Source organism: Clavelina lepadiformis, chromosome 6, assembly GCF_947623445.1.
Source record: "Clavelina lepadiformis chromosome 6, kaClaLepa1.1, whole genome shotgun sequence".
In the NCBI taxonomy this organism is placed as follows: Eukaryota; Metazoa; Chordata; class Ascidiacea; order Aplousobranchia; family Clavelinidae; genus Clavelina; species Clavelina lepadiformis.
The window spans coordinates 15,188,493-15,216,329 of NC_135245.1; the positions used below are offsets into that span (position 1 = coordinate 15,188,493).

A 27,837-nucleotide genomic window follows, 5' to 3' on the forward strand; every position below is an offset into this window, starting at 1 on the left:
TAGAATTCAGTTATGTTCTTTTCCTATTTCTTTCGAGAAACTTCTGGCTAAAGAACTAATATGGACAAAAAGTAAACTATAAGTTATAAGAAAAAATCCTGTGTTTTTGATAATCACGTTGTTATAGTCAAAATGGTCTACAGTTCCATTTTGTTGTCATGCCCAATATCTTGCGCTTCACTGGCTACCAAGAATCCTAAGCAAAAAACAAAACGGTTCAACCAAGAAATAAAATGCTTGGGTAAATATACACCTGTTGTGCAAACAACCTCGACCAAACAAGCCACAATTTTTACGAAGCAAATAATGAAATTGTGTATCCTGTTACTGGTTAAATGATTAACTGGTTTTAACAGTGTATTTCACTTTACACTCTACGTGTAACCAGAACGTGAAGTCACCATGGAGTAAGTTAGTTTTCCGCTTCACAATCTCAAATTTGAAAAAGCTAATAAAGCATAAAAATGAAACGCTTCTAGCAATGAAGTTGTGATAATATTATAATATACAGATCATATACAGTATAGAATTCTTATTTTCAGACATCTGCTTTACCAAACGTGACGTTAATGATAGATAACATTGCTTACCGAAAACTTCTTGTTTCCTGTTTTCTGTTTTCTGTTTGAGTCGTGACATAGATGTCGTGCCTGCCTATATTGCGTGAGTTATGCACAGCTATTCATTCATTCTTCTACTAGGAAAATAGCAGTAACATGGACGTTTTGATGATGTTACTGTGCTAATGAATTATGATAATGTAATCGTTCAAAGAATATAACCAGTATATACAGTTGTATAATCTTCAGTATAATCAGTATATACAGTTGTCATTCCTGTGTAACCATTGCTGAATTCAATTTGAAGAAGTTCAGTGTCAAGATAGAAAACTTTATTGTCATCTTCACAAGACAATAAGCCGTCAAGGTGAACAATTAAGTCTGAGGGTGAGAAAAGCAGACTATACGGCCTTATGAGACTCATATATCATCACCCGCAATAAACATTTCAAAAAGTAAACATAGTAGTGAGTGGGTCAACCTTTCAAGTTCAGGTGCCATATACCCAATGTTCCCTCTAAATTTTCACGAGTCTGAGCAAACACACTAACGCCCTGAGCGGTCCCTTGGACCACTGAGAGCAACATCAGACGTGCCACGGGCGCACTGTGGCCATTATTATGCGTTTATTCTATTTTTAATTCAGGTTGTTTTTTTTCTTGTGTGCAACACAGATTTTCTGTGCGCGGAGACCGTGTCAGCAGTACGCATTTGCGCAGCTTAGAGGGAACATTGCATATACCCACCTTACCATTACAAAGCTATCGTCACGCTTATAAACGGATAAGGCTATGTAGAAGGTGGTCCACAAGTTTTTATTTATTGTATTTAATTTATATTCTGCATCAGTTTTAGAGTTACAGAGTATGCTATTTAGGGTAGGTATAATTTCATGAACAAATGAATACATGAATATACCTGCAACGGATTAATCCTACTACGCAAGATGAAGAGCAATGAAACCTTTCTATAAATTCGATTTTGTTGATAATATTCAGAGCTTGTGTTATAGGCTAGGCACAAGCTGAAACTCAAAGGATTACGGAAATTGATTGCGCAGTCGGAGTCTGTATTACTAGTTTAGACAATTACAACTTTTGGATAAAAACAGCTGAAATGGAGACTACAGATGAAAACACTATGAGCATACTGATAGCAACGGATCTTCACCTCGGCTACAAAGAAAACGACTGTATACGCGGCGACGATTCCTTTAATACTTGCGTAGAGATATTCGAAATTGCTGAGAAGAATAACGTCGACTTTATGCTTTTAGGAGGAGATCTGTTTCACAAAAGCCAGCCGTCGATCAGCACCCTACTACGTACAATGAACATTTTTGCAAAATACTGCCTTGGAGACGGAGCTACTAAGATAGAAATTTTAGGTGAACGGAACGCTAATTTCGGTCATTCATCGTTGTCAACCATAAAAGGAGTTAATTTTAAAAATCATAACATTAAGGTTAAAATACCGGTATTTTCTATTCACGGAAATCATGATTGCCTGAGGGGTAAAGACTATTTCAGTGCCATTGACCACTTGAGTGTTGCTGGTTATCTCAATCATTTTGGGAGGTCTACAAACCTTAAAGAAGTTAAAATCGATCCAATCTGCATTCAAAAAGGAACAACGAAGCTAGCTTTATACGGATTGGGTTACGTCGCAGATACAAGGCTACATGAGCTGTTTGAAGAACAGAAAGTTAAGTTTCAACCTATTCAGCAAGGTGCTTCTGGTGAATGGTTCAAATTATTTGTACTTCACCAAAACAGGACAGATCGTGGGAGCATTGCAACAAAAGATTTCATTCCGGAAAACTTCATTGATGAGGATATAAACCTCATTGTCTGGGGACATGAGCATGCATGCGAAATCGACAGAGATTGGAAACCCGGAAAGTCACGTGTTTTGCAACCTGGCAGTTCAATTGCCACTTCTTTACGAGAATCAGAGTCCAAGGATAAACATGTAGCAATCTTGGAGATTAAGGGTGACAATTTCAATTTGATACCCATCCCTTTAGAGACCGTTCGCCCCCTGCATATTGAAACAATTACTTTGGAAAACTTCATAGACCCACATTTTAAAACAAAGATAAACAACTCGCAAAATAACGAAATGATTCAGAAAACCGTGATTGAAGTTTACAATAAAAAAATAAAATCAGCAATTTCGAAAACTAACCATGAAGCAGAAAATAAACGACGTAAACCGTTAGTGAGGATTAAAGTTGATGCCACTGGGTTCGAATCAATCTCTGCTAAAGGAATCGATGCTCAACTGCTGAAAAAGGTTGCAAATCCAAATGAAATCATCCATATTTTTCCGAGGAAGGATTTGTTGCCTGCTGATAATAGAATCGATACCTCAAATTTGTGTCAAGAAAAACTAAACGTAGAAGATCTTGTGCACACATATCTCAAGGACAATAAAGAAAAGACCAAGATGTTCAACCCAAGCCAGTTAAACGATGCCCTAATCCAATTTGTCTACCATGACGATAAAAAAGCGATTGAAGAGTGCTGCAATAAGGCCACCAGTAAAGCTATTAACGATCTGAAGGAATTAGATCTGGGTGGAAGCCGGGAGCAAATATCATCTAAAGCTTTTGCATTCTTTGAGGACAAAAACAAAACTTCTTTGCCACACAACAGAGCACAGTCTAATGATAATCATTCGATAGCAGTGACCTCACATTCCACCTACGAGGGTCCTCCAAGGAAGAAAAATCGTCTTGAATAAAAAATTCAGTGAGGCAGTGAGCATTTCGATACTTCAGAGTCGGCAATATCTGTATTGATTCTGAATCTAAGTCTGTAACTAACTTGTAAGACCTTCCAAACACATCACAGGATTTCATCCTTCTATGGAAGCATCGATATTGAAATATGCATTAACACATAGGCTATATAACCATGTTAAGTAGTTTAGCAAAGAAAAAGTATTAAACGCACCTAAGTTTATGAGCAGAGAGGAGTGCGCGCACACTATAGTAATTATGACGTCTATCGCATGTTTGTAATGTCACCCAGCGGACTTTGGACCGTGTCTTGCAAGAAATGTTTCATCAATCATCACCCTTGCTAGATTATGAAGTTTTACACGACAAATGGAACATGATTTTAAAATTCATGAATGCTTATCAAATCTTAGATTGTTTATAGACATTAACCTTTATACAGATAAATGAACAAGTGTTTACTGCTTCTTATTGGTTAACCTGACAATGCAAGATGTCACATGACCATCGTTGCCATACCAAAGCATTTATTGTTTGTTTATTTTTTCGCTCACCTGTATACAACAACCGTGAACAGACATCAGCTTCGAAGTCGTAGCGCCAGTGTCTATCGAGTTTGAACAGAATGTTTTCAGAAACATATGTAGAGTTTATAAACGAATGTCTACCGGGTATATAGTAACAAATGCCTACTACTAACTACAATTACTACATAATAACAGAATGTTCAATGAATTGAATGTATGGAGCTTATGTGTTACTTATCTTTCGCATGTTATGTGCTTATTTAGAACGTAAATTAAATCAATTACAAGAAAAAGTGAATTTATTACGAAGTACGTTTAACTAAGAAGTCTGGAGTGTTTCTGAACTGGACACACAATCCTTCTGAAAGCTTATTGGATTCGGATCAGATCAGATTAAATAGAACCCAACAGAATATAGCCTAGAATACCACTGTACTGTAAATTAAGGTAAAATTTGTGGTAATGATAGACACGCAATTACAACAAAAACCATTCTACTACAGACTTTATGCTTTGATTTTCAGGTTTAATATAAAAAATTGTTCTACACTCCGACAACTTGAAGTTTTATTTTCGCTTTTAATCAATTTTAGCCAAAGTTTTTGTCATAAATTAAACATCATCACATGCATTTTATCATAAATTAATTCACAGCATAACCACATATAGACTTTATGGTGGTCTGAATCCATTTTAGTTGTAGCCTAATTTTGTAATATTTTTTGCTTTTGTAACGTTTCTGAAAACTTTTTCAAAAGTACGGCTGTAGCCTAACTGAGTATTTACTCTTCGAAAAGCATGTTTGCTTGTTCTGTACAAAAACCCTGAGCTTTCTCATTGACAGAAACTACCAACGCATAGATCCTAGTTAGGCTATTTGTGCATCTCTATTATAAAAATGCAGCTCTGTTTTTGATTATCATCTAAAAATTTTCCAAGGTATATTGCAATTCGCTATAATACTGATGTTGAACTTTGATGAAAAATTAAACTCTTATTCTTCCCATGGATCACGTCGGTACATCAATCCGCTCTGATATCTTGACATGTGAGAAGGGAATGAAGGGCGCAGCAAGGTTTTCCGGTCAGGTGATAAGGTCTTCGTCTCCACGTAACCACGTTTTTCTCCGTGCGTCAGTCTCTCACGCTTCTCGAGAAATAGGCTCTCATCGTGCGGTCCGGGATATATTCCAGCCAGCTTTGCGTTCTGCGAGTTTAATGTCAAGACTCAAGATAACCTTGTTGAACAAAGACTTTCTAAAGTAAAACAGATAAAAGAAAGTGAAGTATACTCACTATTGACTATACTGTCTGTTTGCCTCGTAGTGATAAAAGCTTTAAAAAAGTTAGCGTTGAACGGCGATACAGTGCGCATTCTGTGACAAAACGCTGTTGCGCACAGAAGGAAAAGAGCGTTTTTTTAATGATCAGGTATTGCTATTGCATATTGCATAGACCTCGTATTAAATACGTTCATGTTGAAGTGCGAAGCAGCTATAGACAATAAAATGACTACAGTATATATATAGTGCACTGTAACTTACTTGAATAAGTCTAGTTCTGTTTTCCATGTCAGTTTTCCATTCCGGTACGTACAGTTTTGGGATGACTGGATGTAGCCTTGAAAAGCTGGGCAAGTGCTGAATGATTGAGTTGTTTTGGCCTCTATGATGTACAGTAAATAATTCCACTTATGAACATTTCGTGAAATGAGTTACGTAACGTCTGCTGAAGGGCAAAAGCTAGAAGCAACGTCATAATGACTGCAGCCTTCACATTTTTCAAACAGCTGGAAAAGGTTGATACGAGAAAGCATTTTTCGGTTATAATAACTTACTTCGTACCATTTTCGTTGTTTTCCCTCACGTTATCCATTTTACGTTATAATTAGCTCTGCTTGCTATGTCTTAGATTTAATTTTCATTTTAGTCGCTTGGTTATTCGTAACAAGTTTTGTTTTAATAATCCAAAATTTTCCAATGGTTTTACGAAAACAAAGACAAAACTTTTGTTACGTAATAAAGTTTATTTAGTTATAATAATGAACTGTATTGGAGAGGCAATCGTACTAAAAAGGGAAAATTATCACTCTTTTACCTGCTGGGCAAGACGGGTTAAGATGTTTTGAGATTAATGGAATGCAAACCTACAAGACCAAGATATCAACTGAGGTACGAATGTATCATAACATCGGCATTTTTTTATGGATTATGGACATAATTGGGGTAATTGATATTAATTTAACTAAAAATAAGGTATTGGCTCTACGGTATATGTACAGTACATCTATGACCAATTCTTTTTTTAAGAAACTTTGGGTTGGAACTTGGCCTTTTTTAAGCGTGGGCAAAAATTTCATTGTAAAATTTCTTACAGAGTTTCTTAATTTATCCAGAAATAAACTTGTTCCAAATCAAAGTTTTCTGAGTGAAGGCCGAATTAGCGAATAATAAAAACCGAATTGGAGTTTACTGCAGATTTTAAATATGTTTCTATTCAATTTTATAAATAGCGCGTTTAAAACCAGCACGACAAACAACCGGTTGTGCAAGCAACAAACGAAACACGTTTCTTAACTTTAAGTTGCCTAATGCGAGGGTGTCTTAGCTCTCTGGAAAAAAGCCATCTACGGTTTCTTTTAAATAGTATCTTGTAAATAAGTGAGCGTAATGCTGCAATATTACTAGACATTAACTTACACATCGGTCTGCGCTCCTCTTTCAAGAGTTGGTTGGGCCATCTTCTGCAAACAGTAAGCAATGTCGCCCTAATTTTATTCAAAAATAAAGCTTAAAAACAACCTTACTGTAGCAGCAAAATGTGAAAATCACATAACTTTCACATTGTTCGCGAGCTAGCGTCTACCGAGTGAAAAACTTCTCAACACCTCACATTTTGACTAACCTTTCCTCTGTAACTAAGTGTGCTCAGGCACTATTTTAAAAGCTAAGCACGGTATTTCGAGTCATTCGTTGACCTTTATTTTGGTTCATTGGCCATCGCTACCAGCATCTCTTTGCAACATTTACAATACATACTTGCCAAGCCCTCGTTCCGTACACAGCGCCTAACTCACGAATGGTTCCATGTCAGACTCAAGGCACAAACGAATCCATAACAAAAGCAGAGTGGAAAAAAAGCAGCAGTACAAATAACGTCCTTCAGTTTACACAAATTACTGTTCAAATACTAGGCAGCCTCAGCTTGCGACCTTCAAGAGTTTTGAAAGATTCTTACCCAGTAATTGTGCTGAGCACCTCTGAACCTGTAATACCAAGGGACTGTGTATCGGGTTACTAAAATACCAATTCTGGCCCGTGCAGAACCTATTGTAAACATATCATTGACGGACGAACAAAAGACGGGTTATGTCTTACGTACTAAAAACACAAAATAGGCGGAGCGTCTTTATTATCAGAAAGACATAACACGCCGGCTCAAAATTAGAACTACTTAGGAAATATTTTTCGGTTTCAAGGTTCACAAATACGTCTATACTGTATTAAATTTTAAACGTTTATGGTTAGATGTTTAATTAAATGTGCTTTCTTAAGAAAAGAAATGCCTAAAAATTTTGTCGTATTAGGAAAAATACAAACTTTTTTTGAACCGTCGTATGATCCCTTGCCAGCTGATGTGTTGTTCTTCAAATATCATAAAACGGATTATGAACAATACATGTCGAAATATGCTATTGTGTACTGGGCCATTTAAATTTGTCGAGAACCTTTAATATCACTTCAGACCGTGGTAGGATTGTAAGACATCACTCAAGATAGCGTCAATCGCAATAAATGAAAGGCAAATTACCAGCAATTATATCAGCCATTTTAAAGTAGGTTTTTTTAGGCAAGTGTGAAACAGTTTTAAAAAGCCAGGAAGTTGTGTAGCATAGCAGTTTTGCAAGCTGTAATTTTATTGTCACAGCCTACACTGATTGCGATCTTTTTAGGTGATAAGATGTTCTGTGCGTATATAGTGAAATAATACCTGCAAATATACGATGAATTCGTACCCGAACATGAACTCCATGTCGGATGTGGTAGCTCTCAAAAGATTTGACATGGAAACCATACAACGGGAGAGGCAAGTATAAGCTACTCAGGTCGTAACTTAGATGACAGTACTCTAATGATCCTGATAATTGCGAAATACGCAAAGAGTGGAATTTGAAGATTGCCTGCCAAATCGTGTTTGATTTTTACGTCATTGCTATGGAAATTACGTGTCAAATATAGTAGTCTAATGTTTGAATATTTTAGGCGAGCACTTGTTCCAATTACTCCTCGGTTGGTTACTTGGAATGTAAATAACGAAAGACCAAATGTTTATTTTCCAAACATTGTAAGTAGATTTATTGCTGCGTGAACGTTTTGTTTGACAAACTCTTATTGCACGAAAGGAACTATTCAAGCAGCGTTGACTTAATAACACTTCATGTTAGAAACTTACCTTTGTTACCTAACTTCTTTGCCTATCTTATAGACTGCTTTAAAACAGACATGCATGAACATTAGGTCCAATGCTAAACGGTGTAATTCTCTTTGTGTTAGAATCGCAGTTATATTGCTGATCTCACCTATGTACCAGGCAAATTTATCAACAGAAGATCGCATGCTAACAGTGTAAACAGGGAAGCATCGTGGTCTCCATACACCCCAGTGAAGCATCAACCACTAATTGAGAAACCAGGCCGTTAGTAGTGAGAACTGTGAGTGAATCAAATCTGTTTATCAGAACGTAATGCGATTTTTCATCAGTTCCAGAAGAAATCGAGGAGGAATTGGAAGAAAATGAGTCATCTTTGACAAATCCCATTCAACATCCGCATCTTCAGATAAACAAACCTCTTGGCTTATTGAAAAGGGAGTACAAGCATCCACTTTCCATGTATGAGGAAGCGCTTAACAACATGTACTCCAGGTTAGTGATAACCTACATACAGGGGGAAATGACAATACGCCATCGACGCCAACTATGTCCTTAGATGCATTTACGGTTGGAGTAGCAGTAAAACCTCGGCATATCACTTTCTTAGACAGGGTGTTAATGCTTTAGGTACGCACAACACAAGTACGTAACCAAAGATCACCGCACCGGTCCACGCGATCCTACTTTACCGCGGCAGTATCACAACGCAGCACCATACGGTGTTTACTGGTATATCGATCGTCCACGCAACGCTGGAAAAGAATGGGGTACGACTGATATAGTTGAGAAAATGAGGACTGCTTGCAAATTTGCGTGCAGTGTTGAATATGTTTGCTTTGTGTTTCAGTCACTAATCGATGGAGAATGTGGAGCGGTGGAAGCGCATCAAGTCTGGAGTGACAGGAGAAGCTTTTCAAGAGGAACTTCACCTAAAATATTCGTCTTCACACACCTTTCTGCACCTAGATTTAATCCGCGTTTTCTCATAACAATACTTCTTGTCCCAATGCTTTTTTTCGATGTTGTTTGTAATGCTTACGACAGTTTTGCACTTAATAAACCACCACGCTCAATTAATACATCAATACAACATTGCACAAAAAAGTTCCTTCAGACGCAAAACACTGACAGTGAAAAGTGTTGGTTGGTAATAAGAAAAAGTGTGAAGAAAGATAAAAATTACAAATCTGCTAATTAATGTGAGGCCACTTTCTAAAGGTCAGAAAATGCAAGTATGAGCAAAAACAGAGCTGGATTAATCCGATAAAGATCCTACACAAGCAAACGTTTGGTTATTTTTCAGCTGGATGAATAGAATATTTAAGATTCAAGCGCCTCACTTCTTTTCATAACAACAAAGCACTGTTGACAGAGGAGATTTTCACAATCGATAACCCTCCATTCTGCGCTAACGTCACTTTCGCCTAAAATTATGCAATGTATGCGGGATGATGTTTTGAACTTGGAACGAATATATTAGCATACAATATAACTTAACATTTATGTAATTTAGAGATTATTCACTTACAGAAGAACTACACTTCATACACATGTAGTAAGTCAAGTAGTCTATGAAATACAAACAATAGTTAGTGGAAAAATTACCAGTAGGGTGGGCAGTCGGTTGTAATTAACAAGTGTAGATTAAAAAAAGAACAGCGAACACTAAAAGTTGGCAATAACGTTTAACCAAAATGAAATTTTGAAAAACATACTTCTCAAAACCTTGAAATCATTACTTGAAAAGCACTGACTACAATTTCTTGACAAAATTCATTCAAAACAGGGTTGTGAACTATTCTCCAAAAGTACCAATGACACCAGTATGGGTACTGAAAAACTACCGCGATGCAGTAGCCTGGTACTACAGTATCGGGGTACTGCCCACCTCTGATTACCAAGTGGTTTTAGTTATGTCATACTCACACAAGAAACACTGGAATAGATTCGATGGCTGTGGGCAAGGACTAGTTTCATGAAGACTGCACTTTAATTCATCAACTGCCTATAAAATAACATGTAAAGCTGACACTGGAATATACATGATGGAATGTTTCAGAAAAAACGTGAAAAATACCTTTTCTAGGCCAAGCAAGGCAAGAAACTGGTCACAGTCAGAAGTTGGTAAAAACCTCATTAAAAATGATGAATGACTTGGTATTTGTAATGGAAAATCATTGTTTGTTGCTCGACATGATGAGCTTTTTTTATCAATCTAACAACACACAGGCAAGGAATTTATTCGTAAAACATCATTGAAAAATTTATCTCATACATAATCCACAAACATTATATACTTATCCAAAAATAAGAAAGAAGTGCCATGTTATTAAGACATACACTAGCTATAACAATAATTGATAAGCATAAGTTTGGACTTACTTCAACCTGCTGAATCGTTGGTGACAGGCTATGCAGGAATGAACTTCGATCTCCCACAGTTTTAATTTGACCATTGTCCTTACAGTCTGTAAAAACAAACACTTTTAATTAAAATGTCTGGTGTTTGCTGAAGTTTACATGTTATCACCGAAGAACTTACGTTTGTTGTATTCTCTGGAAAAGTTGCAACTGTCTTGAGACACTTTTGAACACAGCACATCTCTTATTTCATTCCCTTGAAGTGGGAAAATACACGTTTCTGTGCCGTCAGGTGTACTGGATACAGCATGAGCTTGCAAACTAATGGCGCTGGAATCCTTAATAGTTGAATCAAATTTCGAAGCTATGTTAAACAACTGATTAATATGCTGTGAGTGTGGTAATAAACTGCTTGGTGTAGTGCTCGCAGTTTTACCATTGAAGACTTTGCGTGTGTTATCTGCATTACTTTTCAAATACTTGTGTGCAAAATTGGGGGAAGGTGCGTGAGAAAAATTAGCCATCAATTGTTTTAAATAGAAATCTTTTTGTTTCAACGTTTCTCCTTCTACTGAATCAATCGGCAATAAATTTGCACAGTGTTGCTGCAGATTAGGCTCTTCTAGAGGAATATCTTCCGCAAATTTATTTCTTGACTCCAAAAAAGTTGGTTTGCACCAAGCTGCTGATGCAACGTTCATTGACAGTGAAGAAAATTCATTCTTAATATTAGCATCTGCATTTCTTGCAGATGTAGGTTTTTGATGTGTATCAACATCACTAACAGCAAGGCATTCAGTTCTTGAACTACAGTCTATTAAATCTCTTCGATTATGACTTTGAGATAGGTTAGAAAAAATAGGCTTGATAGCGAAAAATTGTCTGGCATTTTCCAATTCCAACTGCTTCAGAGCAACACCTGTTTTTCTTTCTTTGCGCTTTTTATTTTCCTCAAATAAGTGACTATCGCTTTCTTGCTCGTCTGGGGTCCTCTGTGACCTTTTTAATCGACCACGAATTCGATTCTTTTCTCTCAGTTCAGCAGCTTCCTCAGGTGTGGCCGATGCCCTCTTTTTTCTCATGTACATCTTTTGCTGAAGTTTTCTTCTTTCTGCCTGCTCTGGAGTTTCCGATTTCAGTTGGAGTCGTCGGTTCAGCCTTTGCTTCTCTTGTCTCTGCTTCTTTTCTTCCAGAGTTTCATTGGATCTTTTTTCTCTCATATATAACCGTTGCTGTCGCTTTCGTTTTTCAGCCTGCTGCGGTGTTTCCAGTAATGTACGACTGATTTGAAAAGGCTGAATATCAAAGCATGAGCACTTTATCAAATATTAAATGAAACATTTATAACAACAAAGTAGTCTTCTATGTGCAATAAATATTTGAGGTTCGAACTTCTTTCATTGGCTTATCATAAACATGTTTCTAACTTCAACAACACAATTATGTCATTATAAATCAAATTTTAATGTCATTAGTTAGTGATTACTAGTTTTCATTAGTACCAATCGGATGTGTTGTTAAAACCAAACTACATGAAATTCATTAGTCATTTGATTATAATTGCCAATTATCTTACCATAAAATCCATCTCATTCAGTTATCCGTATTCATCTGGTAACTGAATAGGGTTTTTACACATCATTCCAAGTTTCAAATACAATTCAAAATTTTCCAATGAACATTTACCCACAGAATATTCACCATCCTAAACAACCATCTACAAAAGGAAAAACAGTAGTTAAGATATAATAATGTGTTAATTGACAATGTGATTATGGTCTAACAATCTTGAACGTATAACATTATTGAATCAAATTCAGATACCGGTAATGAATACAGCCGATCTCAAATTCAAATGCAGTTTCAAAACTAGATATTCTTATAATTTTAACGAGAATTTTATTACAGGATAAAAAGCACACAGAAATTCACAAAGGAATTTGCAAAACAAATTCAAATTTAGAAATATAACAACGTGTTTAAAACAATCATGCACCAAACTAAGTACAAGCATTCCACAAAAGATACAATCCAATCATAAATTTTAAACTTTCAGCGAATGCAAATATTCAACACTGTGACAGTTGTTTTTACTTTTAAAGCATTGCCATTCTGTGAGAAAACCACAACCCGTATCCATTAGCATTTTTACAAAGTATATGCAGCTCAGATCTTGGTGTTCAGCCATCCAGGTTCTTTTTATTGATTGAACACTATTTTTAAAAGTTGTTCAATAACAAAGAAACACAAAACAATCTGTTTGTAAATTTCAGTTTCACTTCTTTCATTGGACAAAATGCTTTCATCCAGCACCTGACATAAAGAAGTTCAGGTGAAACAATGATTTACACAAATAATGGACTACAAACAAATATAACCCAAGGTGAAACTAAATCATCACCTACCGAGCATCAAGCAATGAAAGAAGCATCGAAATTCGATGCAAATTTAATCGCAGAAAATAAAAAAAGTTTTATTTATTATGGGTAAATATTTCTGAAAATGCATCGATACATGAATTAACGTTTCCTGTTTGGGATGAGAACATAACACAATCCATTTGAAAATTCATTCACCTGTTTATTGTCATAGTAAAGAAAACATGGTAAGTTGCAATCTGTTTTATTCGGGCAAACGTCAGCAACATGAAAATGCACAAGCCAGTATTTTACAAATATTTCCTAGAATAACAAAATAAAACACCTTGGTTTTGTAGATCTCTGTAAAAACAGGTGTTTCTAAACGAGGTCCACATAGTCCAAAGTATTGAAAACAAAAAACTTGAAAATAGTTAGTGTTCATGAACAAAACATGACATTAATTTTCTCTTACATCCAATAAACCATAAAATTTGTCTCAAAAAAAGTAGTAGATGAAGCCAACTTAGTCATACGTTTACTGAGAAAAAACTTCATTGTATTGAAGCAGCATGTAGGTTGCAAAAGTGAGGACAAGATAGTCTTTGTAAATAAAGATTACCTGTGGACTGAATTGTTCATTTAAAAAAGAGTACAATTTCTGGGCTTGAAATTTATAAAAGATAGACAAGGGGCATCAAAATAAACCAGTAATAAAAATATAAACTTCAAAGAACATTTGGTTTGACCATTATCAATGTACAACATAACAGCATGTTTTCTGTTGAAACTGGTGTCTTAGTAATCTCTCACTTGGTTTGGAGCTTGTATGGTTTGCAGGCAACAACAAGAGCTCATGTGTAATCATAGCAAAAACAAATATAACATCATTTAAGATGTATGGTTTTAATACAATATGGTATCTCAGATAGGTTTTGCAAAACTTTTCTTTTGTCAGATGATGTTTTTGAACATATATTTCAGGCTGACACGATAGGATCTTGACGTATAACACCATGAAATATAGCACACATTACAGACGAGTTTAAATATTTACATGTAGCACATAGTAGCAGCTACAGGTGAAAGGGCTTGGGTCTTAAAACCATCGGCTATTTAATATTAGCCTTAATTTGACTTAAGTGTCACTGAAGCGTGTTTTAAATATTTATTTCCATCCTCCTTTCATCTGAGGTTTTGAAGTTGAGCTTCTATTTGGCATCATGTCAAGTAAAAACTGACGTTCTGCTGATTTTGATGAGCCTGAAAATATTAAAGTTTTAAAATAACCTACAACATTGCCTTCAAGGTGCCAAGTTGAGCATGATAAGTTCATCTGGTAAACTGATGGTAAAAAAATTCGAATTACTGGTTGGTCCAAATGAAAACTGCACAGGCGGCATTGCGTTTCTAATCTGCTGCGGGGTTGGCCTAAAATTCGCTGCTGCAAAATTCGCTGCACGTTGTTGTTGTTGCTGTTGCTGCAATTGTCTCTAAAGTTAATAAAATAAATAAAATTTAAAAACAAGTATTACAGTATATCATAATCATAAACATTAACACAACAATAAATCTAATCAAATCAGTACTGATCCAATTCCAACCTCGCTCCAAAATAATTAGCAAAGTTTTAAAATAAACCTGTAAAAATTGTTGCTGTCTGTATTGACTTTTCTGATGCAGTTTCTTTAAATGCTGCTGTTGTTGCTGAAGCTGACTTGCAGCAGCTGCCACAGCCGCTTCCAATGTTTCATTACTTGACGACAGTTTTTCAGATGATTGCTAACAATATCAAATAATTGAATAACAGCAAACATACAGGATACAGTACATTACTAGTATTTAAGTACAGCTTTTAAATTATGAGTTTTCTTTAAATACGTACGACCTAAGTGAAGCTGACACATGACAATGTTATATAAATAATAAATATATAAACAATTTTTCCAAAACATTAGGCTTTACTTTGTTAAGCAACAGCACTATGAAACATTACGTAATCAGCAATCAGTTTGTACCTGTTTTGCAATTTTCTGTTCTATTTCCTGTTCTTGCTGCAGCGCTTTCACAAAAGCGGTTTTCAAGCGATTCGTGTGTTCTGCTTTTAGCGCTTTCTTCTGATTGGTCATTACACACTGAAGACACATCACCTGATTTCCCTCGTGATTAACTTTCCAAAGCGGGCTGAAGTCTTTGTCACCTGCATTAAAGCTTTACATATTTCATCACTGTCTTAACCCTTAGTTTTATTACTTAGTATTTGAGCATATAAGTAGGTAAGAACTTGAGCGAAATTGCAAAATCAATTACAAAAAATTAAGAAAAATGTGCACTTTAAGAAAAACACAGCACTGAATAATAAAAGTATCTAAAACTAGATTAATTAAAAGTGAAAAGTTGACATAAAAGAAACGCCCTGTGCAAAACTAATCAAATTTGCACAATCAAAGAAAATCATAGTTTACAGCAGAAAAGCATGTCGTTTGTGATACTTACACTGAACACATACAAATGGTGGCAGGACCTCATCATCGTCCTCCTTGCTTTGTTTTGCTTCTTGAATTTTACTGACAACCTACAAAAAGTAAGATTAAAATAATATAAAAACATGTTCTCTCGTAACTTCTGAACTTGTGGAGCCATCGTTCAACCTCTTCTAAACCAACAAGGCAGATGAATTCAGCGCTGGCGGCACTTGGTAGGAAATTGATCTCTGGCGGCGGTGGTTTTGGCGGAGGAATCTCAAGAAGAGTTTTCTCCAGTTGTTTGCGAAGTGCTAATTTAGCCGAAGCCTAGTTCAATAAAGGAACATGATTAAAACATAATAGTTTTAAAAGCAGATTAGTAATTAGTATACAAAAGTAAATGCTCTTTTGATTGTGGCAGTGTTGCAATACAACAGTTTTACTTGTTGCTGCTTGAATGACTGCACTGGTGTTCTATGTAACGGCTGTGGCACATTTTGTTTTAAAATTTGTTGCATCTTTGATGACAAGTCTCCAGGTTGATTAGCTCCTAAAAAAACAAAGCAAAAGGATAACGAACAAACGAAAAATCCAATAATTCCATCTCACAAAGACAAAAAACACAAACAGTATATCTAAAAACTAACTTGTAGAACACACAACTGGAGCCAGTTGAATTTTCAAAGTTAATCATATGTTAAAGTTTCCCGGTAAACTGGGCATGAGCATAAACATGAACTATACTACTACTAAGCACAAGCCACGGGCCCAATAACATTTCTTTCTTGGTTCTAACATGATACGTCAGCATATATGAACCTGACTAATGACAAACAACCTTTCAGCCGCTACCTTTCATCAGTGGGTTCATCAAATCAATGTGCTTCACAAGAATCAAGTTTTTGCGTTTTGGTTTGTGTGACGCTGTCGTAATATGCTGGAAAGTACTTTTAGATTTCCGTATCAAACCTAATTGTATGGCAAAAAACTGCTGATCTGTTTGAACCACAGTGTGATGCACCGATGTTAAGCAAGGCTTTTCTTTTATGCTTTTGCAAAACATCCTGTGGTGAACAAAACCCAGTGTTGCTACAAATGATTCCTGACAAATTTTGGTACCTTGTGCGGCAGAGCACATAGATTGAACTGATTTTGGATGTAAAAGTTTAGAGCAAATGAAGTTATTTTGGCGATTTGTGCCATCTTTAATAGCTAGTCTAGTTTTTGATTTTTCTGACAAATCTGAAAACCGGTCATGACAAAAGTCAAGTTTTTGGTTTTTTTGGAAAGACAGAGGGTTATCTGATGATTTGTGATTGCAAACATGATGAATGGATTTAGAACAAGTCACAGCCATTTTGGCAGGGTTAGAAGTAGTCTCCTGAGTGACAGCTGGTGTAATTCCCAAAGTGGTTTTGCGAGCTGCTTCTCTACTTTTTCGTTTCTGAAACTTCTCTTTTTCTCTTCTTTTCTCTCTTTGTTCAGGAGTTTCAGCAGCTCTTCTTTCTCTTTGATATAGTTTTTGCCGAAGTCGACACTTTTCCTCAAGTTTCTTCCAATGGTTGTGCTCTTTGTCCTTTTCAGGATTTGTGGCGTCATCTTGTGATGCTAAGTTGCGATGTAATTGACGTAAAAATCTTTTGTGATTTCTTTCCTTTTCTCGTCGCTGCACCGCTTCTTCTGGGGTTTCCAAGGCGCGCCTTTTTCTTTTATAAAAACGCTGCTGGATCTTTCTTCTCTCTTTTTCCTCCAAGCTTAGATGTTGGCGTTCCAGTCGCTTACGCTGGCAATTTCTTTTACGCTTCTCTTCTAAGGAGAGCGCCATCACCAAACATTTTCAAAACATTAATTGCAAAATATTGAACGTAGTAACTAAGCATAAAACGCTTAACAACTCCTAGAAATTTTAAATTAGATAATTCTCTGGATTAAATTTTACTCATATACATGATTTAATAACCTATTTTCTTATGTATCTTTTTATTTATTTATGTCAGCATGGAAATGTGTGTGGGGCATAACTGCACATAACTGCACATGAATACACATCAAATATACTGCGTTTATGGTAGAACTATACATTTATAGGGATAAATGATACATGTTTCATGGAATTATCGGTAGGTAAAACTCAGTTGACTACCTTGCAAAGAAAGCAACAGCAGCAACATGTTGTCAAGCAACTTGACTAGTCTATGAAATAAAAAGAACCTCAATCTACGTTACAATGAAGGCCAAAGACTGAAAGTTTGAGATTTTCTTTAGCCAATAACTACCTAACCACGAACTATTTATCAAAAATATTTCACCAGAATGTTCAGTGAATAGTGTTCTTTCATATAAGGTCAACTTGGTTTTGGACTTACCCCTCCTTTAAGCCTCCTTACGCAGAAACTAAACCATTGATATAACTGATAGAAAAAGTAATGACAACACTCAACACAACAACCATTTCACTGTCAACCAAACAACCACAAGGGTTGATGTTTCGTACTTGTTTCCATGCTTTTTACAACATAAACAATGTGACCTAGATTTACCCGTAGGATTTGATTTGAAAGGATAACAAAAATGTTTGATATTTGTGTGTAATATTTGGCGTGTTTAATTCGGTACATCCTTAGCTAATAATAGCCATTATCAATAACAGATGTAATTAAGTAAGTGACGTCAGAATTAAATGGAATCATTAAAACACTTGGCTGTATAACATGTTCAACAATGGCAAATGAGTAGGGACATGAGAGATGACAAAATTTTTGCAACCTTCCTACGTTGGTTATAACCTCATATAAAAATATGTAGGCTATCTATTCATACATAAATACCATGGCATTAATGCAAGTACATAATATATAAACTAGAATTTGGTTAGCATATCTATCTTAAGACCAGCTGATTTTGGATGTAATGAACAATGGTTGTAATAACCGATTTTCATGTGCACCGAGGTTTATCTGAAATCTGTAAAAAACAACTTGCCTGTATGGGGTATCACAAGTGGATGTATTATGCGGTGGATGAATGCATTAACCAGGGTTTTGCAACAAGAAGAATGCATAGAAAAACTCTATCCCAAGCAATTTGCATGTAACTAGCAGTTGGTTGTATTAATTAACCGTAATCCGTGGCTGTATTAGCCGAATTCCACTGTACTAGGATTTTGTAATATCCTGGAAGTGATAATGAATAAAACGACAATGCTAATTTTGTGCCTTTGTACGCATATTACATCAAAAAGCTACTTTGAACCAGCTAAACAGCAACTTTTAGAGTAAGTTATGACCAAAATTCAAACACAAACTTAAATCTATAACCAGTGGTGGGATTCAGCCGGTTCGCACCAGTTCATGCGAACCGGTTCTTGGAATTTTAATGACCTCTGCGAACCGGTTGTTAACAAGCGTATGTATAGGCCTACGTGAAAATCAGCCCCGGGTCAATATGGCATGCTGCTAGTGAAAGAACCGGATGTTAAAGTATTTGAATCCCACCACTGTCTATAATCCTTTTCTGCATATAATTACAATAAACTATTTTAGTTTCAGAGCAATGAAATGGCCAGTGTTTTTACAATGACTGTTTTACCTTTAGATTTACCAACCAGACCTAGCTAGACTAACCTTACTGAAAGACTTGTTCAAACCTAACCTATGGAAATCAATACTTGAATGGAGAAAATTATAGCAATGTTGACTGCATTGCAAAACTACATCAATCCAGTCTCTGAACACTGATAACACCAAGTATTAAGGAGAGGTGAAAACTACTTTTGCCCATTTAAACATATGTATTTGGAACACATTTTAATTATGGTTACAAATCAAGTCCATAACTGCAGTTTATATATAAGTTTGGCAGCTGAAAATATTGAACCATTTTATAAACTGATCCTACCAAAAGTCTTATATACTATAGTAATTATTTCTTGCACATAATACAAATGTTAGGTTTTTCAGTGTTGAGCTAAACACGCAGACACAAACAAGCCCAGGTCATAAGCTATCTACAGGCGCCGTCCGTCTGACCACCAATCACATAAGCAGAAAATGACTTCTTTCTGGTTTCCTGTCGCTGGCTGCATGTCAATGATTGTTTTATTTAGCACTGCTAGATTTAATATCACCCTAATGTTCTTTACAGCACAGTCAAAGTTACTGACCAAACAACAATATATCAGTGACTATCACACTGCCCAAATAAAAAGCATGCCATGAGCATATGACGAAAGTTTTTCTTTTTCATAGGCAGTTCAGTAAAATATGACAAATTTGATATAAAGAAAGCATTATAATAGCTTAACTTTTTTTTAAATTATTTTAAGAGTTAATATGAATAGAAAATTATACGTAACATAAAACCTGTTGACAAACTAAAAAGCTTAACAGCCATTGCATATATATATGAATCCTAACCGAAACTACAAGTACTCCTAATTGATGTTGGGTATATGTAATTAAATCACCACGAAAATGGGAGCGAGAAACAGGTAATAAATGTTACCTAGGGCCACTAAACACACCATACGTAACAAAAAAAAGGTTAGTTCACATTAAGTGATTTCAGCATACCTAACAGTTTATTCAAGATGCTTAGTTATGCCTAAGCTTGATGGTAGTGACTAGTGAGTCAGCCACCATGTCAAGTTTACTTTACTTAATCTATAAAATGATGAAATGTTGTAGTAATTTCTTGTTGCTGCAGTCAGCCAGCAATATAATATAAAAGCAATTCATATACAAATACCACATTGTTGCTATTACGATGTCCAACTAATGCAAAAGGCTCAAAATACATTCATTTGCAAGTAAAAATGCTCGAAGGAGTTTTAGACCAACATCGCCCTCCATTATTCAAACTACAGTATAGTGTTTTTTTAAATTAATGTATTTTGTGCCTTTTTGCATAAGCTGTCATATTAGAAACTGTGTGGTACTGTTAAATTCCTCTCTACTTAAACAAAATTCATATATCATACAGTACATACTATAAGTAAAATTCATAAATTGTTTAGTAAATAATAATAATTAATTGGCAATAGATCTGGTATAGGATATAATAATAATATTGTTTCTGACCCTGAAACACAGATTCAAAGTGGAAAGAGAAAATCATTTATTGTCGCAAAATTCATAAAAAGCCAAATATATATTTAGCATTTTGGAGAAGCATAAACTAGTGCTGGCATTCTCCCATATCAAACCAATGCTGCTTTGTCGATAATATAAAGTGGGAAGAGATGAACTGGTTTTCAAATACCACAAAGTAGCAATAACTACGACAACTGCAGTTAAAATATACAGTATTTTATTTACATAATGCTGACAATAATTTCGGATAGCAATCAAATTTGACCTACGCCCTGAAGAAGGATGATTTGACTGTTATCCAAAACAAAAGATGTATTTAACTACAACTGCTGTAGCTGGTACTACTTCATGGTATTTTCAATGATGTTTTATTCTAAAAATACCTTACTTTTCCAATTACGATCAGCGATTTGCAACATTTACAAACTGAGAATTAACGCAATTGATAGCAATAGCAGCTCAAGCAGTCACAAAACTTGAGACTATGAGGTGCTCTAAACTTACTGAGTATATAAATATAGAGTACTGTATATATAGAGTACTGTATATATATATATATATATAAATAATTCTATTAAGTTACTCATAGCCACAGTTATACCCAATAACAACTGAGCTGCTCCTTGAATGTTCATATTAGAATGGTTGCGTAAAAATGCGGCAGCATTCTGAGTGCCACCGGCAGCAGCAACAAGTTGGGGCATTTGCAACATGGCCGCCATGGCATTCCGATTGGCTTGAGCTTGAGCAGCAGAAGTCTTTCAAAACAATGTAAGAAAGGTAGTTAGAAGTTTTAAGTGTAAAAACAAATTTAGAAGAAAATAAAATTTAGAGTGTAAATGACTGACTTTGGATTGATAATTTTGATTGGATGACGACTTCTGGGGTGGTCTGTTTGAGAGATTTTGTGCCGATGATAATGATTGTGATGACGAAGATGATGATGAATGAGATTTTTGAAACTAATTATAAAATTACCATAATTAGAATTATACAAAATAAACAAAATAGAAAATAGGCTTGCGCTCAGTTTGTGCAGTTAATTATCAGGAAAGGTTTAGGAAACACGACACATGTTAAAAAATTATAGCTGTTCTAGTTTATGAGCAAAAAAGACAACTGAAATAACAAAAAGCAATGGCTTATTACAATCGAGGTAAGGAATGGATTGCAAAATAGCAGTGCTGCATTTCTAACAATACACCTTGAGAGTAATATGTTGCCTTGACAAGGACATGAACTCTTTGAGTGTTTTTTACTTTTGGTTTACTACACCTGCCATCATAACAACATGAAAGTTTATAGCTATAGTAAGATGCTGCACTGATTCAATGGTGAATTGTTCGATTAAAAATATTTGTTTTCTGTAAGTTACGATTTCTTTTTGGCTATGATATGACACGTAAAACAAATGTAAAACTGTTTGTTATCTAATTCATAAAATGTACAATATTTTGTTTATTATTAATGTTAACTAAATAACTATTTTAGTCATGAATGTATATATATATATACAACACAAAAAAAGTTTATTACAATTTTTGGTTTCAAATGAGGAATCGGAAAACAATTTCTCTCCTATGACTAAACCAACATTAAGGATAGCAACATTTTTCATGAAAGCAGCACTACAGCTGGGGTACAAATTTGGATAATTAAATATGTCTTAATGCAAATACAAGCATTTGTAGCAAACCAAAACTAGAAATGTTAAAGCTGCAAAACAAGGATCAAAGCAATTGTGCAAATTAATCCTATACCGCCAAATACAAGTAATCTGATATCAAATTGAGTAGCCTACAAAGAATTTTAAAATTTTAAATAATTTTTAAAATTTACTTTGGTTTTAGGTGATTAGCATTCTTTTTATAAAGAAGCGGACATTTTTCAAAAAACTTTGTGAAACATTGGATTAAACCAATCATAACACATCAAAAAGTGACATCAATTAGATTAGATATAATCAACTACGGACCTGGTTGCTAGAAGACTTCTGTTGACTTGACAAATATTGATTGGAGGCAGACTGGCTTGAAGTGACACCAGAAGTATTTTGTTGCTAGCACAAAAATGCTTGTCAAGTGAGTACAATTTGTAAACAAAAGCAATTAAATATACCAAAGTTTATAGAAAAATATGCTCAAGCAAAAAATATATCACTTGTGACATTAAAATTGCTTAACAATTTGTTCGTGTAGAAAAATTAAACAACACATACCATATACAAAACAACTAACAATATTTTATTCATATAGCAGATAGGATCGTATATTTTAGATAAACCAAAACCTTTGTATCATGAGAAACAAGCAACTATTAACAACGTTCCAAATTGCAAAATAAAATTGTCATAACAAAGTAATTGTAATATAAAGTTACTATAAGTTGTCAAATGACAGTATGTACGCTTAGTAGCTAAATACCTTGCCAACTTGGTTATAACGAAGCTTTTTTAATAAAACTAATTTCGCTTCTTCTCTTCGCAATTCATTTTGAAGTTTCTTTATCTTCTTTCTTTGTTCACTTCTCATCTAAAACATCATCATATCGCACATACTCAGTAAGAGCAAGCAATAAACATCATGCTTTTGCCACTAAGGAAACTGCTTCTGCAACTATACTTGGCAATTGAATTTACAATTAAAAAGTATCATGCTTTGAATATCATGTTGGCTAATTAGCAAATAAATCATGCATAAACTTCTGGGTTTATGTTCCAAACACATAAGATTTACTTACTTTGTATTATTAGCTAAAGAAAATAAGTCATGCCATCATTTAGTATCAGTCTACCATTGTTAAATAAGCATAACAACATAATCATATTACACATAACAGCACTAATAGTAATACCATTTTAATTTTGGCCAGTTGCTGATCTTCAGAAATTACTTCTTTCATTCCTTCATCGTCACTTAAAACTATCACCATGTTGTTTTCCTTATTTCTTGGATCACTTAGGTCCACTGGTTGGTCAAGATATTTTTCTTCATCGTCAATTTTTTCATCGGTATTTTGAGCTGGTGGAGTCAGTGGAAAGGTATCATCTTGAACCTTGCTTAACAATGACTTTGTTTTGACCACGGTTTCTGTAACAGCGTCCTCGTGGTCGCCTTGAAGCTTATCCTTATCCGGAGATTCTGAAGCTTCATTTTCATTGCTTGAACAGCTTTCTTCCTCAAATTCATGTTTTTGTTCTACTGTAACTTCGACAGGTGATGCTTTTGAGTCTTCTTGTGTTGTGCCTATTTCCAAGGCATTAAGTTCCTTCCTGCTGCTGACATATAAAAAGACAACAGTCAGAGCATGAAACAAAAGTCTATCAAAATTCTACAGTAGAAGCAGCTTAATGTAATTAGCTTAGAACCAGCCCAATTTGGTTGTAAGAAATATTACCTAATTGTCACATACACTGGACCTGTTATAGCAAGACCCGGATTGGTGTGGACGCATAATAATCAAAAAGCATGAATTGTTAATATGCAGTTCAGTTGTAAACATGTGTTATGAAAAAAATTCAAACTCAGTCACCAGATACCTCACAAGAAAGAAACAATTATGTGTTAATTACAAACTGATGTCCGGTTGTTCTTGTGGAAACTTTCATTGTAAAAACCTAGAGCTCAAACCAAAACGGTCATAAATATCAGCTGGTCATATTGTCCGTAGTTACATTAAATGGGTCTTACTGTAAATACTGCAGAGGTGATGGAGCCAGAAAGAAAAACTAAGTGGATAAAATCCATCTTAAAATATCTTGCATTAAGACACACAACAGTAGTTGACCAAACTGGTATCATCAAATTGAAATTGACATCATGATGTATGGCTGTACTATAAATTAAATCGGCCGGTTATGTAATGACACGGGACAAGTTATGTTGTGATTGTTCTACCTAACTGATTGATCAAGATATTTCATGATTTTTAAGAATGTGATAGGATGTAAATTTATTACTCCGTTTGTAAATTGAACCTTACTGTATATATACCATACAGTACAGCTAGTATAGTACAATAGTGTAAATTAGTTAATACAGTGAGTTAGTACAGTAGTCTATATATAGGCTACAAATTTGGTGTGACTGGAGCATTGGGACTAATCAATAAGGGTAGTGAGTCAGTAATGGCAGTCAGTTATATCAGTGCCCAACCAGTGAATCACAATCTACCAGTAAACCGCAGACTGCTTTCAAGTCAAAAGCAAGGGGTTTAGGACAAAAATGTAAAAATTAGTTCTTTACGCAAAGACTTAATTTTGTGATTTGGGTTAAAAAAGATGTGTCTACCAAGTAATCATTAAATTAAATGGTTTTTTCAATTTTAATCAGTTTTTGGAGATTATTGTTATTAATAATTTGAATGTAACAACAATTGATGCGTGACTGACTATATAGCCTGTGCTTTCTAACCTAACTAATTTTTTATTTATTGCACATACCAAACTACCAGTTCAGTTATTAACAATTTTATTTAATTCTACGTTGGTTAAGTTAATTGTTACTTATACCGCGATTTTGGAAAATCGCTTACAATTCAAGTTTATTTCGAATACTTAACTATTTTTGTCATTGTTACTGTAAATATCAAAAAATTAACAGTTTATTAAAAGGCGAATTCTAAATTTATTCCAATACACAAACATGTTAACGATTGACAGTCGAATGAAATAGCGATTATGATTATGATTAGCCTAATCCTTTTTGTGAGAGATGGTTTACTGAGTTTCTGTGTTTGAGAGAGAGAGAAGATATGTAACATGATGCCTAGTTTTATGATGCCTAGTATTCTCAATGGGAGCTACTTGGGTCACCAAGAATGGAATTTAAGTCTTTGGAGAAGAACATCTATCCAAGGAAGGAAATGATTTCAGTTTTATTGCTTCTGCACCCATATCATATTATTTACAGGATACAGAATTTAAGAGTATAACATATATATAAGTTAAATGTGTCTTTGTTTACTATAAAAGTTTTCATATTTTTTTAGGGTCATAAGCAAATTTTCATTTGTTTGAATACATATATTTCATCATGACACCACCATGTATTTAATGTAACGAGTTACTGCAAATTTACGTTAGGGATGATTTGCAAATGTTTGGGAAAAGTAACGAAGAAAAACATTGGGCACCACCGGTCTAGTGGTTATGTGACAACAAGAAAAAATGTCATAAAGTTTGAGGTTAGGTACCGCATGTTGGAAACAACGAGTGCGAGGTACTGGTAGACGTCATAGAGTGTCTATATATTGTAACGGTTTGCTGCTACTAGACCAGGGGTGGGCAACATACGGCCCGCGACGGGATTTTGAGCGGCCCGCAGACAGTTTCCGGTCTTACATGATAATGTGGCCTGCGGCCACATTCTGCCGCAATCCCTGTATTGCGTCACTGAATAAGTCCAAGTTTGCCAACCTGAGAAGGATGGCCATAAATCTAATTGTTCTGTTCGGGTCTACATACATTTATGAGCAAACATTTTCGACCATGAACATTAATAAGACAAAGCTGCGTTCCAATCTATTCAGGAATCCGGCCCGCCAAGTACTTCATTTTCTCATATCAGGCCCGCCGACCGAAGAAGTTGCCCGCCCCTGTACTAGACTGTTGTGTTGTTAATAAATCAGGTGAAACAGATTATCAAAAATTATTGTTACATGGCAATGTTTTGATCAATTTAGAATATCTAGCTTGCCTGGAGTAATTGTGGCTAACAGTAGAAATGTACACTTTGTTTATAAATCCTACCTGCCCTGGTAAATACATACACTTTAAGAAGTGATTGCAGTAGAAGTATTATCAATAACTTTGCAATAAACCTGTCTTCAACTTTAGGTAAACCTTCATCTTGCACTTCATCTTCTTCTTCATCTTCTTCTTTTGAATCATCTGCAAAAGATAATCAGCATTACATTCATGATGCTGCCAGTAGTTGTGTTCAGTAAACAATATAACTATTTGCAGAATACATTGTTTCACAAAACAAAATTAATTGGCAATTTCCAGTGTTATCTTATCAATTGCTTACAAACTAGATTATTTCCCAAATTAATCCAGTAAATGCTAAATATATAAAGGCAACATACTTAGATAATTGCTGATTTTATTCACTATTTAATATTTATATTTCATAAATCTGAAAAAGCATGATATTGAACTAAACCGAGTTTGCTCAATGTTAATATACATTAGGGTAAACAAGTAGGATGAGCATACTATAAAAATTTTGTATTGCATGATGCACAGTTCCAATGATAAGCAAAAATTAACACAAACTTCAGAATACATAATCTTCGTTTGCTTAATTTGAAAACAACAAGTACAATGTTTCGTGTCTATTTACCAATCTGTGTACCAATCTAAGTATATGCATTCCTCCTGCTTATCTACCTATAATATACCTGCGGATGTGTTAGATTCAGGACTATTGTTATCTTGCTCTTTTTTGATTGCTTCATCAGTTTCAAGTTTAACCTTTTTGTCAGCAGTTCTTTTTCTGTATCAAAAAGTCATTACATCTATTAGCATAACATATAACTAGCAACAGTTATAATCGTACCATAAAATCAATTATACAAAAATGTACCCAAAGTGGATATTTTAAATAAATAAAACTTTTAACCCCTTACTCTGAATCATCATCTTCCTCAAGTTTTCTTTTCAACGAATGACTTTCCACGAAATCATCAACCTTCTTGGCAGTATCTGGTAGTGACAGAACATCTGCGTTATTATTCTCTACACTTTTTTCTTCGTCCATAGTTAACAGGTCAATGTTAACTGTTACGACTAGTTACATGTTTTAAAATTAATTCCTGTAAAAGGCAAAAATCAATAAAATTATCAACACTGCTTGAATGAAAGACTAAGTAAAATGGTGACATTTTTATTCTTTTTTCAACGTACCAACACAGACAGTGTTGGTGGACTGGCAGTATGATGTTACTGCCTGCCAAAGCAACCTGAACTATTACAGTACAGTGAAAGCTTGCAACTAATAATCATCTGAAGGTGCTAACTAAATCTAGAGTAAACTAGAGTGTGAGTCATCCAAGGTTGACAAAATTGAAGATTAATAATTAATTCGTCAAAATGATGCCGGACACATCTTTGACCTTAACATATTGTTAGCATTAGCACTGTAATATTAACATAACATGAAACATGAGAACCTCATGACACAACACATGGTAGCACAGCTGTGCCCTGTGGATACTTTATTATAACATTCTGAGTGATTATTTTGACTATGGTAACTTTGAGATAACCAGCAATCTGCAAGCTATGGGGACACAAAATACT

At 34.9% G+C, this 27,837-nt stretch overlaps 5 protein-coding genes across 10 annotated transcripts; 2 read left to right on the top strand and 3 right to left on the bottom strand.

The window, feature by feature from the left end:
• The first annotated feature begins 1,676 nt into the window (after nucleotides 1-1,676).
• LOC143463375 (double-strand break repair protein MRE11-like) lies at nucleotides 1,677-3,727 on the top strand. Its single transcript, XM_076961843.1, has 3 exons — nucleotides 1,677-3,294; nucleotides 3,416-3,480; nucleotides 3,596-3,727. The coding sequence occupies exons 1-3, from the start codon at nucleotides 1,677-1,679 to the stop codon at nucleotides 3,725-3,727; spliced, it is 1,815 nt and encodes a 604-aa protein (XP_076817958.1).
• A 1,029-nt stretch (nucleotides 3,728-4,756) lies between these two features.
• On the bottom strand, nucleotides 4,757-6,881 carry LOC143462009 (sperm-associated microtubule inner protein 10-like). 2 transcript variants are annotated; one of them, XM_076959994.1, is made up of 3 exons: nucleotides 6,530-6,881; nucleotides 5,375-5,495; nucleotides 4,757-5,037 (listed from the first exon to the last, which is right to left on the bottom strand). In XM_076959994.1, exons 1-3 carry the CDS (start codon nucleotides 6,568-6,570, stop codon nucleotides 4,825-4,827), a joined length of 375 nt encoding a protein of 124 aa, XP_076816109.1. In that variant the 5' UTR covers nucleotides 6,571-6,881; the 3' UTR covers nucleotides 4,757-4,824. The 2 variants fall into 2 exon arrangements, with proteins under 2 accessions (XP_076816109.1, XP_076816110.1); XM_076959995.1 differs by lacking the exon at nucleotides 6,530-6,881 and adding an exon at nucleotides 5,668-5,793.
• LOC143462004 (uncharacterized) lies at nucleotides 5,855-9,338 on the top strand. 2 transcript variants are annotated; one of them, XM_076959987.1, is made up of 7 exons: nucleotides 5,855-6,001; nucleotides 7,783-7,916; nucleotides 8,093-8,174; nucleotides 8,384-8,525; nucleotides 8,591-8,753; nucleotides 8,889-9,028; nucleotides 9,109-9,338. In XM_076959987.1, the coding sequence occupies exons 2-7, from the start codon at nucleotides 7,834-7,836 to the stop codon at nucleotides 9,159-9,161; spliced, it is 663 nt and encodes a 220-aa protein (XP_076816102.1). In that variant the 5' UTR covers nucleotides 5,855-6,001; nucleotides 7,783-7,833; the 3' UTR covers nucleotides 9,162-9,338. The 2 variants fall into 2 exon arrangements, with proteins under 2 accessions (XP_076816102.1, XP_076816103.1); XM_076959988.1 differs by having other exon boundaries at nucleotides 5,922-6,055.
• A 37-nt stretch (nucleotides 9,339-9,375) lies between these two features.
• Nucleotides 9,376-13,078, bottom strand: LOC143461989 (uncharacterized). Of its 2 annotated transcripts, XM_076959965.1 has the most exons (7): nucleotides 12,199-13,078; nucleotides 10,804-11,917; nucleotides 10,644-10,729; nucleotides 10,339-10,476; nucleotides 10,188-10,266; nucleotides 9,602-9,685; nucleotides 9,376-9,533 (listed from the first exon to the last, which is right to left on the bottom strand). In XM_076959965.1, exons 1-7 carry the CDS (start codon nucleotides 12,208-12,210, stop codon nucleotides 9,517-9,519), a joined length of 1,530 nt encoding a protein of 509 aa, XP_076816080.1. In that variant the 5' UTR covers nucleotides 12,211-13,078; the 3' UTR covers nucleotides 9,376-9,516. The 2 variants fall into 2 exon arrangements, with proteins under 2 accessions (XP_076816080.1, XP_076816078.1); XM_076959963.1 differs by having other exon boundaries at nucleotides 9,376-9,685.
• A 150-nt stretch (nucleotides 13,079-13,228) lies between these two features.
• Nucleotides 13,229-27,346, bottom strand: LOC143461986 (uncharacterized). 3 transcript variants are annotated; one of them, XM_076959960.1, is made up of 15 exons: nucleotides 27,165-27,346; nucleotides 26,937-27,031; nucleotides 26,355-26,424; nucleotides 23,388-23,808; nucleotides 22,958-23,065; nucleotides 22,510-22,593; nucleotides 21,383-21,496; nucleotides 21,136-21,292; nucleotides 15,888-15,994; nucleotides 15,631-15,771; nucleotides 15,476-15,554; nucleotides 14,998-15,179; nucleotides 14,621-14,761; nucleotides 14,349-14,472; nucleotides 13,229-14,242 (listed from the first exon to the last, which is right to left on the bottom strand). In XM_076959960.1, the coding sequence occupies exons 1-15, from the start codon at nucleotides 27,293-27,295 to the stop codon at nucleotides 14,148-14,150; spliced, it is 2,049 nt and encodes a 682-aa protein (XP_076816075.1). In that variant the 5' UTR covers nucleotides 27,296-27,346; the 3' UTR covers nucleotides 13,229-14,147. The 3 variants fall into 3 exon arrangements, with proteins under 3 accessions (XP_076816075.1, XP_076816074.1, XP_076816076.1); XM_076959959.1 differs by having other exon boundaries at nucleotides 23,388-23,811; XM_076959961.1 differs by lacking the exons at nucleotides 21,136-21,292; nucleotides 21,383-21,496; nucleotides 22,510-22,593; ... (3 more) ...; nucleotides 26,937-27,031; nucleotides 27,165-27,346 and adding an exon at nucleotides 16,297-21,016.
• Between the last annotated feature and the right edge of the window lie 491 nt (nucleotides 27,347-27,837).